The sequence below is a fragment of the Pavona decussata genome, unplaced genomic scaffold, assembly GCF_977016875.1.
Source record: "Pavona decussata unplaced genomic scaffold, jaPavDecu1.1 SCAFFOLD_401, whole genome shotgun sequence".
Taxonomy (NCBI): domain Eukaryota; kingdom Metazoa; phylum Cnidaria; class Anthozoa; order Scleractinia; family Agariciidae; genus Pavona; species Pavona decussata.
The window spans coordinates 224,965-235,340 of NW_028145770.1; the positions used below are offsets into that span (position 1 = coordinate 224,965).

Genomic DNA, 10,376 nt, shown 5'->3' on the forward strand with positions numbered 1-10,376 from the left:
TGTAAATACAAACTAGTTAGATAAAAAAAAACCAGTATGATCTGCAAATGAAAAGCAGTGAGGCTTGTACAAAAGCAAGGTCATCCCCAGCCTCGCTTACAATCCAAGGCCAGGTCACTAAGCACACAACTGTAAATGGGCTATTCTGCACCACATTTCAATCAAAGGCTTCTGTGAGCCAGCTCATGGATAAATTTGATTAGTGTGGGAAAGATAGTTGAATACAAAGGAAAATAGAAATTGGTGGGTACGTAATATTGAAATTTCTTAGGCGGGCGGTATTGACGTAGTGTTGAAAATACAGTCAAAGATGGGCGAGTTAGTAACGCTGAACACTGAATTTCATAAAAAGGTGAGAAAAAAGTTGGTGTCGTCTCGTTGGTACTTCCATGATTCACGTAAAACTACCCTTTTCACCAAAAATGTAAAGACTAAACCACGAGATTCGAGACCGGCAGTTACGCCTTGTCAGTAACTTTTGTTTCTGCAGCTGATTTACGGGCTGTCTTAAGATTCCTTCGTTACCAAGTTTAATCAACTGATAAAAATCGACAGAAAAAATAAAGGCAAAAATCTTTCTTAAATGAAAAATGTATTCAGATTAGCTTTTATTTAAATCTAAAAAGGGAACGCAGACAATTCTCGCTTAAATGCGAACAACACTCAAAGTGCTACTATGAAATTCGTGTCTTTCTAATCTGAGCCATTTTAAAACAAAAAAGTAGTCTCTACGTGAAGAAGAATGCTGTTTACTATTTTCAAATATCTCTTTTTGTTCCAGGGATATTCAAGTTTTTAAAATATGCAAATTAGCCAAGTGACGTCACAAACTCAACAGAATTTTTGGTTAAATATTATGAAAAGAGATATCTCAGCCAATTTGTGTCAGAAATGCTTGATTCTTTGCAGTGACATTTTTCTAGGTGCGCTCCATGACATAAGCTTATCACTTTTGTTACCATGACAACATACTGGGTTGCAGTCCTCCCTGATACTTAAGGCTTTGTTGGCCCTCTTTGGCATTCTATTTTGATATTTGCCAATGGTGCCTTATCTGCATGATCCAGCAAGCGTATAAATATGTTAGGTCGAGTTCGTGGCCTTGTTAAATGTTTTTCAAGCTGAAAATCACTAAAATATTGAAATCAGGTTGGAGGGGACTGGAAAAGAGTGAGTTGCCATGGAAACCGAATTTTTATAGCCGTAGGTGTATTGCCTTTAGAACTATTAGCCTGCCAGGTTTCAATGGTCTCTGTTGTAAATTGACTGAGATAGCTCTATTTATAGTATTTGACCAAAATTCGGTTGAGTTTGTGACGTCATCAGTCACCTCATTTACATATTTTACACATTTTTCAAACGTGAATATCTCCGGAACCAATGCAGATATTAAGAAACGGTAAACGGCGTTTTTTATCTTTCCTAGAATTCTATGCGCTAAACCTTAAAATTCAAGGGGTAAAATTTTGATCATAGTAGTACTTCAAGCGATTTGACAGAATTGCGAGTCACATTTTGCAAAAACTTTTAGGAATACGACGAATCGGTCAATCAAAATAGCATTTCAGTAAAATATTGAGAATCAAATCTGTAATTTTTTGTGAAGTGGACTTTTAGAAACGCTCAAAATATTATCGACTATTATCCGCGACGCCTTAAAGTGATAATTTGTGGTCGACGGCAGATTTTTTTCTTCCCTTTAAAAGGACCACAATCTGCCCTCGAAGTGTAATTTCTTCGCCGTGATACTCTCAAATTCCTACTGTTCAAACTGTGTGGTATTTCTTAGGAGTTATTCTTTCGATTTACCGTTACATTACAAAAAGGTTTTTTTTTTCCTTTTTTCCTGGCCTTGCTGGTCTGAAACATGTGACACCTTTCGTCCCAAAAGAAATGCTAATCGTGATAGATAAGTTATTAACTCATTAATATGTCATTAAAGGACAAAAAATATCCCTTCACGGTGTAATGAGGAATGGACGCAAAACTGCTCCAAATCGCGTTTAAGGAATAAATTAATGAGAATGGAGTGACTGAGTAAGTACCACTCAACTGCCTTCGTCATCCAATTGAGCTGGAAATTTTTGAGGCCCCTACAACATCGTGCCGATAAATCGCGCTCGAATTGCCTTAAGTTTACACACGCGATTTGAAACTGCGGCTTCAGCGCGACAAAAGTTACACTAAAAAAGTGCGACACAAAAATGGCACGTGTAAACGGCCCTTTAGTTCACTATTCATTATATTTCATATCAACCGCGGAGACTCAGCGGTAGATATTTAGGTCAGGAGGAAGTCAAAACAGGTTTCTTTACTCGTTCTTTCTTGTAAACATACCCGTTTTGGCTTCCTCCTGACCCAACTATCCGACCCTGGGTTTCCGAGGTTGAGTCCGCATATGATAGCAGGTCCAAGCTTCTCAGTCCAGAATGCGTTTAATATGCTAGCACTTATCGGAAGATTGGTTCGTTACAATAACAAGAGCAGTAGCAGTAATTAGTAATGATCATCATTATAAAGAGCAATTAAAAACATCAAAATATAAAAGTATAAAGTCTGTTTTTAAAGTCGTGTTTTGTTCTTCGATAGATGAAAGATGTGGGAAGACTTGCACTGATGGAAAAACGTGCCGATATTTTGGACAATTTATGTGTCTTTGCAACAAAGGGAGAAAAGGAGGAAATTGCCAAGAGGATGGTATGTAGTGTGTTGCTTCCGGAAATCATGTATTGAGGCAACTTTTTACTTTATAAATATGCAACGATTTAATATGTCAGAGCACTGCACTGGCATCGCAGAGGTCATAGGTTGGAATCCCGTTAAAGCCTTCCTTTTCGCAACTGCTTAAGTTGCGTAAAAACCTGCGAGAATCTTTTTTCTTTTCTTTTTCTATTTAAAATGATTATATTAGTTGATCACGAATGTTTGCGTTTTATTTTGTTTGTATGTTTGTTTAATTTGTACATTTAGATTTTATTACGATTTTTACAATTATGGACTTAATTGACTAAAAGCCAGAAGTTAAATTTTAAATTGTTTTCATTAGCATGCATTCTTTTCAAATGGTGTCTTTACATTGCTTTGCTTACAGAAACTTTGGAAGCGGTTCATATTGCAAGCGTCGAGCTTGACCGTGATTACAAAAACGAGTACATTGACTTGCAAAATCCGTCAACCCAGGGTTTGGTTAAAACCATCAAGGAACAGGTTAGGGTAACTTTAAACCTATGAAATCGCTTTCGTTCTCGTCATTTTTAGTATACCAAAAATATTATAAGTACACAGTGCCAGAATTGAGTGGTTAACGATTAGTTATCAGATAGATGGGGAACCGAACTACGAGTTTTTTTTTTTTTTTTTGGGGGGGGGGGGGGTGATGTGAGGCTGTTTTACCCCATGGACATTTCTGACTCGTGCTTTCTCAAACTTGTTAATAATTCGAAAGTTTGCTTAACAATGAATAAATGGCTAAATTCGTCACGTGCATGATTTTTGATACCCAGTGACAACCCAGATAAAAATCACACGTGTTTTGGATCAGATATCGAAACCACGCGTGGTTTCTCGTTTTCTGGATACCCCTATGAAGCAGTCGAAATAGCTTTTGATATATTACATGAAAACAAAATCTACCAAGCCAAGAGAAGATAAAGAGACAGAGAGGGAGATCCCCAGTATAACCCTTGGCATATGTGAATTTCACTTATGTTTTTTTTTTGACGTCGTAAAAGCAGAAGTCTGTTTCCCGGGACGTCCGCAAACGTATCTAGGCGCCTGTAAATGCCACCTAGGCAAGTCATACTGAATGTTCATCAGCCGCCATTACACAATGCGACGTTGGCACGTTCCGATGACTTCCTGTGACGTCCCACTAACCGTTTGCGGATGTCTCGGAAAACCGACTTTCGTTTAGACGATAAATGTCTAAAAGTAGATTAAGTGAAATTCCTATATCCCAGTGATCGTCCCTAGTTTGTCTCTTGAGCAAACCAGCTCCATATCCTTGTTATTGTTCATAATTCTTTTCTTTCTGTGCAAACTAAATGCACTTGAACTTCTGTCTTCAGGTTTTTGAAGAAATGAAAGGAACTGGTTTAGTGAAGGTAGACGTGATTAAGCTAAGGTAAGGTAAAACCACTCCACTTTGCTGCGAAACGCGATTATTTAAAACTGTTGAACATCAGCAACTTAGCGATAAAGTCGATCAGAGTTTGGTATTCCAAGCCGATTTCAAGCCGACTCCATCGTTTGTTTAATTTATTATCTGATGAATTGTATAGGTGAGATAGATATTGAATGATTATCATTTTGTTATTTTGTTAAATCATAATGAACATTTCGTGGTCGTAGCTGTTTTCGCTTACAAAATCCTCTTAAACTCTTTTTTGGTAAACATGTGTCATCTACAATATATATTCAACCCAACAGTCGAAAGAAAACCAGTTTTTGACGCGGTGTACATAAAACAATACATGTAACTAATACAACAGGATTGTTTACGTGATAACTTACCAAATCTAGCTCCGGCAACTTAAAGCTTCCAATCAATCAGTCCTCTTTTCCTGCTGGTTTGAGCCGAACCACAAATGTAGCTATAGTCTTCTTTACTGTCGAATAAGCTGTTCACAACTTTTCACAAGGGACGAATGAAAAACTTAGCGACTGGCTAAACAATTTTGCAAACCGCTTTTCTCCAAGAGAATAAGTGAGATGAGGCAACCACCACTGCATGTACGCTAGCCGAATGATAGCCGCCAAAAAGAAGCCAAAATATAAGCCTCCGGTTCCAGGCTCTCGTGAACTTTCCTCGCTTGTTTCCAGGCTACCACAAACGGAAAAGTTACGTCTGTTCTACCTATGAAGGAGTTAGAATGAAAGGAAACCGTCGATACCATTAACAAGAGCATACATTGAAAACTAATATACAAGTTTGCGTTTAGTTTTTACTTGATAAGGAGCTGAACAGGAGACTTTCAACAAATTTTTATGTGTAGATTTTCTGCTAATTTCTAAATAAAAAAAAAATAATGCCTCTTTTAAATGTTTTTACTAAAATATCTACAACCTGCGACCTACCAGTCACTCTTTCATTGCGCTTAACCCTCAAAAAATTCCGAGTGTCTTAGCCACGTGGCCAATGACGTCACCACGGCAACAATGATATGAAAGATACTCCAAATAAACATCTATACATAAGCAATTTTATGTTGCTATACTCCTTAAACTCACGAAGATATGCCTCTCGTCGTTTTTTCGTGTCTTTCCTGTATCAGGCCCCTTATAAATACAAAACTGTTTATGACCATTTCTATAAACTTCACAACAATCTCTTTCTGACTAAAGTGATTATTGCGAATTGATAGAGGTCCATTTTTGCAATGAGTTTAAACGTGTTTTGGGTGTAATGACGTGACTGTTGACGTCATGACACTAAATTTGATATGAGTGATAATTATATTATATTTCTGTTATATTTATATATTTATAGCAAGTGATATTCCCATGTTGTGTGGCATGTTTCTTGGCCTCAAATTGACAAAGCTTTTTGAAATTTGCGATTTTTCAGGTGCAAAGGATTCTTGGAAGGTTCTCATAATAATTATTTATTACTTTTATAATTATAGTTTCACTTTTGTTTAAAGAGTTCCATCCCTTTTGTAGGCGCGGAAGTGTTATTGCAGACATGGAGCTGACATTCAACCGAACAGTTGGAGAACACGAGGTGGATGCTCTAATATCAGAGGCAATTAAATCAGATGGAAAGCTTGGGAATATTGATGCCGTTAGATGGGTAGTTGGATCAACTCTTGAAGGTGAGATCATATTGCTAGAGAGTTAAAAGCCTGTCTCGAACTTGTGAGAGAAGTATCATTAGTACCAGAAAGTAAAGTAGAAAGACCTTTCACTATGCAGTTAGCACATGGCAACTCCTGAAGCTAGTATTTACATGTTACAATCATGAAACGTTTGGATGCACGGGACCACACGACGCAAAATAAACTGTTCTTAACGCGTTCCGTTGCCGTATCTCTTGTAGTAGAAATGCACGTGCCAGACGTCACGTTAGGTGTAAATAAACCAAACTGATTGCAGAGCTGATACTGCGGAAAAGGGTTAATTTATATGGGCCAATATTTCAACTAGTAAAACTGGTCTTCTTCAGGGCCAGAGTTACAATGAGAAAAGCTAACGGCTATAAAAAGTTTAACTTTGAACGTAAACAAAAATGGTAAACGGTAGTACTGTACTAGTTGAAATATTGGCCCAAATAAACAATCCCTTTGCCGTAGTGTCAGCCTTGCAATCATGGATAGTTCCATTGGATTATTAAAAGGGAGGACAACAAAATACTGCTTTTTGGTAGTTTTACGATCACTTTGAAATCGTCATTATTGGTACCATCTTCAAGGGTTTTTATTGGCCCAGAGTGAGCATTACAGACGTTTTATTTGGATTTTGAGCTTACCGTATCAATTTTCATCTTGCAGTATAACTATCCACCTTATTTATTTATTTTTTTTTTTCTAATATAGTGAAAGAAGAGACACTTAGCGAAGAAAGCGACAAGAACAAAGGTACTTTCTAGGAAACTGCCCTGTTTACTAGTTTCCGGCAGTAGGCAATAAATCAATAGCCCTCGTTATCTCAACATATTTACAAGTATTTTGATTCTTGTAACGAGGTAGGCTTCACATGTCCCTAACATGAAAATTTATGGACTATTCCCTTAAAAGATGTCCTCTTGGCTTTTTCTGTCCGAATAAAATAAGTGAAGGTCTACTAAGTGTCTCACCGGTGCCTCAATGTCGACACCCACCGCCCCCACCCGCCAACCTTCAGCTTTACAAATAATTACAGTTGTTAGTGAAGATAACATGAATATTTTGGTTTTCTCTCAGTTAAGAATACTATCATTGGTCTATTGGCGGCTGGCATTGCCTTGATTGCCTTAACTATCATTGTACTGGTCGCCCTCTTGGTATTCGTCTGTCGCAAATAGGTAAGGAAAATAGGGAGAATATTATAATTCTACTCTACGACCGCTTTGGGGGGGGGGGGGGGGGGGGGCTCAAATCCATAAAGTAGCCTGCATTTGAAGGATTGGTTCGAAAAGGCTGTCTTGTACCTAGAAGTAGGTCAAAGGGTAGCGCAATTTCAATTTTTAGCTATTTTGCGATATAAACTGCGCTGTTAACCGAAAGGGGAGAAATAAATTCCAAATATTACAAATGTAAGTATAAATTGCCGTAGAAATTCCAGGCAGAAAAATGAACGCGACGTTTAGTATCAATAGCCCCAGTGAATGAACAATATAGGGAATATTAGTAATAGGTGTGTATATTATTCATAAGAAAGAGGCGTGTGTATTTGATTTTTTTTTACTTGCTCTACGATGTCAATAAACTTAGCTAGGACTTTTGCAATGTTTTAAACAAAAGAAATATAACGCAATTCTGAAATTTACTCTCCCATCTTAACCCCCAGACCTTTTCCACAATCATTATGTTGAACGTCAAACGAAGCAAGTAAGTCGATACGTTTAGTGATATCTCCGAAGATCAGTAAGTCTATTTGGACGCAAATGCAAGTACAGAGGATGCCAAGCGCGCATGCGCATTTTGTTAAGATGACAGAGACGTCAATCTTTACTTATTGCCCGTGTATTAATACAACTGTTTGAACAATTTAAACGTAGAGAGGATTAATATATCATAATATATAATTTTGTACCTTTCCTTTACCCCTCAATGAATTTTCACCACCTAAAAATATCGGAAGTCGGATGAACCCAATATTGGGTTAGGTAATCTTGTCTATGTTTCATTCCGCGCACATCAGAGATGGGTGCTGAAATTTTGCCTCAGAGTTAAATAGTTTTCTACGATCGAAACTAGATTGATTTAATCATGGGTTGTTCTTTACTTTTCTTTTTTTTTTCTTTTTTCGCAGGTGCGCCTAAAGAAACATCACAAGCTGGATATTTTGATCTCCATTATTTTAGCGATATCCAGATTTACAGCTCTAGTGAGACGCATGCTTCTTATAATAGTCAGATCTCACAGTGTCCTTTAACCGTAATCCTCACATAAGCACGAAAAATAGAGATGGAAATATTTTTCACTGATCCGCAATACTCAATTGCGGAGTTGCGGCATTTCTGGATAACGTTGTCCGAACCATAGTAGTAGCAATTAAGTAAGGCAACATGGTTTTCGTGAGGATAAATCAAGTTTTTTCTAGAATCAAATCATATCTTTAGATGTCGTTAGATGTAGTCTATGTTACTCTGTATAATACCTGAAAGAAACACCATTTCTAAATGGGTGTGCCTTCTCATTCAGCAGTAGACAAAGCGGGCAAAGCAAATTTTAGCATGCGGTTAATGGAACAGAAAATTGAGAATGACCGTGCTTTTTTATAGAAAGTTAGGAAACAATAATCTTAAAAGGCTCTAAAATACATTGTGTAGCGTTTTTTTTTTTTCTGATTGAACCTCACTGAAAAACGCATGGCTGACAGGAAGGGAACACTTCCGTGTACGGGTTTTGTGCTCTCACTACTGAGCCAGCATGAGACTTGTGACGAGGTAGATAATTTTCTAGTATTTCATTGCCAGGCCTAAAATCTGCGAATAAGTAAGGTCAGTAAGGTTTTGTTAACACAAATACAAGCAAAAATTAACCATAAAAACCGACGTTTGTCCGTTTTGATAGCAACGTTATCGAGTTGAAATGTAAGTTAAATTTCTTCCGAGTCTAATATTCATTTCAACTTGATAGTGGTGTAATGAAGACGGTGAATTTTTTTATTTATTATTTTTTTATCGTTGATTTTTACTTCTATTAAAAATTTGTGTTTTTTTTTTTTTTGTATTTAACACCACACAGAATGGTTTTGCATTTGGTGATCTCAGAAGGATACTGGGTATGAATCAAGTAAGCAACCGTAAGCCCCGATATAAAAGTTCATTTTCTCCCCACAGTTCATCATATATTTTCTTTTGTACTGGTTGGGAGAATTTTTTTTAATCAACATATTTTACCTTTGGTGATGACCATTTCTGTTATTTTCAAAACGTAAATGTCTGATCAATCAGTAATACTGTGAGAAAAAATTATACTCTGGTCAGTAATTATAATGAGGATTTGACAATTTAAAATAGCATCCGACCGCAATATGAAAAGGCCAATTCAATTTAGCACAATATAAAGTCGATTTATTCGGCATATAACTAATTTTCTGCACCTTAGCGGTGAAGCTGTTCTGCGTCTTCCATTAAGAAGACATTATTTTTATCGCCCTATCAAAGGTTTAGATAACTGTTGCTTAGTCTTTGGTGAAAGGGGAGAGAAATTCCAAAAAAAATGGATCTTAGGTTTTGCGCGCTTCTTCAAACACTTTCCCTATTTCAGACCAAAGAATGTGATATTCCTATTTGATACCCTGTTTCAGACCATACAAATCGTTCAAATAATCATATGTTACCCGCTAAAAATATACAAGAAGCTAAATTGGTGGAAAAACCGTGATGAAAGGTGCCAACATCGGAGTAGGAGTTGTGTAGGCCTTTCAACCCAAATTTGCTCGTGAAAATTCTAAACCATCCTTACCATATTTCAGATCAACGTTTACAAAGATTATATTCTATTTCAGATCAAAAAGGTTTAAAACAATGCCCTTTGGCATCCCATATACCTATATAGCGGACTATCCCTCTCCCCTGGAAGGGGGCTAAGTGCTCGGTGGTCTAAAACACCCAATTCAACAGCTAAACACCATCTAAGAGACATTCCTCATTCCCCGTCCTCGTGGTCCAGTCATGTTTGCATTATTTTTGAACGCGCGAACCTCCTTACATTTGCTGGGAACAGCTTCACTCAGAGTTATTGTACCATCATTTTGTTGTACCGTTGCTTCCAATAAACTGCCACTTTGTGTGGCCAATATATGCCAAATGGTGTCAGACAATATTCATTCCCAGCAAATTAAATGGTGAGCACAACCAAAGCAACGTACGAAAATGATCAGCATCCAAAGCGATGGTGCATACACACTTTTTTCATTGGTCTTTATGAGTACTAGCTTAACTCGAAGGCGCTCTTTTGGCTTGTCACGCAATCTTTGGGAGGATTACGTGACTAGCCAAAAGAACGTCTGCGAGGAAGGTTATATCAGTACATACACATCAAAACATACCAGAACTTCAACTAAAGACTTGTTTTGAAGAAAAAAAATGAAGGAATCGGGCTAAAAGGTTTGTCTACTACTTACTTGTAGTGCAAGAAACAAATCGCTTAGCAAAACGTTTCAGATGCAGTGGCGCGGACCGACGTAGGCATGGATGTTTACCAATGTACACGAAATACCGCCCACAA

The 10,376-nt window shown here is 37.4% G+C and overlaps 1 protein-coding gene across 1 annotated transcript in view; it reads left to right on the forward strand.

Moving 5' to 3' along the window:
• LOC146451102 (uncharacterized) overlaps window positions 1-9,974 on the forward strand; it is a 33,695-nt gene extending 23,721 nt beyond the window's left edge. The window contains exons 17-24 of the mRNA XM_085099579.1: window positions 2,590-2,697; window positions 3,092-3,207; window positions 4,068-4,123; window positions 5,662-5,813; window positions 6,534-6,575; window positions 6,900-7,000; window positions 7,486-7,526; window positions 7,951-9,974. Of these exons, the coding sequence (XP_084955705.1) occupies window positions 2,590-2,697; window positions 3,092-3,207; window positions 4,068-4,123; window positions 5,662-5,813; window positions 6,534-6,575; window positions 6,900-7,000 (575 nt within the window). The 3' untranslated portion in view covers window positions 7,486-7,526; window positions 7,951-9,974. The remainder of the gene's footprint in view (window positions 1-2,589; window positions 2,698-3,091; window positions 3,208-4,067; window positions 4,124-5,661; window positions 5,814-6,533; window positions 6,576-6,899; window positions 7,001-7,485; window positions 7,527-7,950) is intronic.
• The last annotated feature ends 402 nt before the right edge of the window (window positions 9,975-10,376 follow it).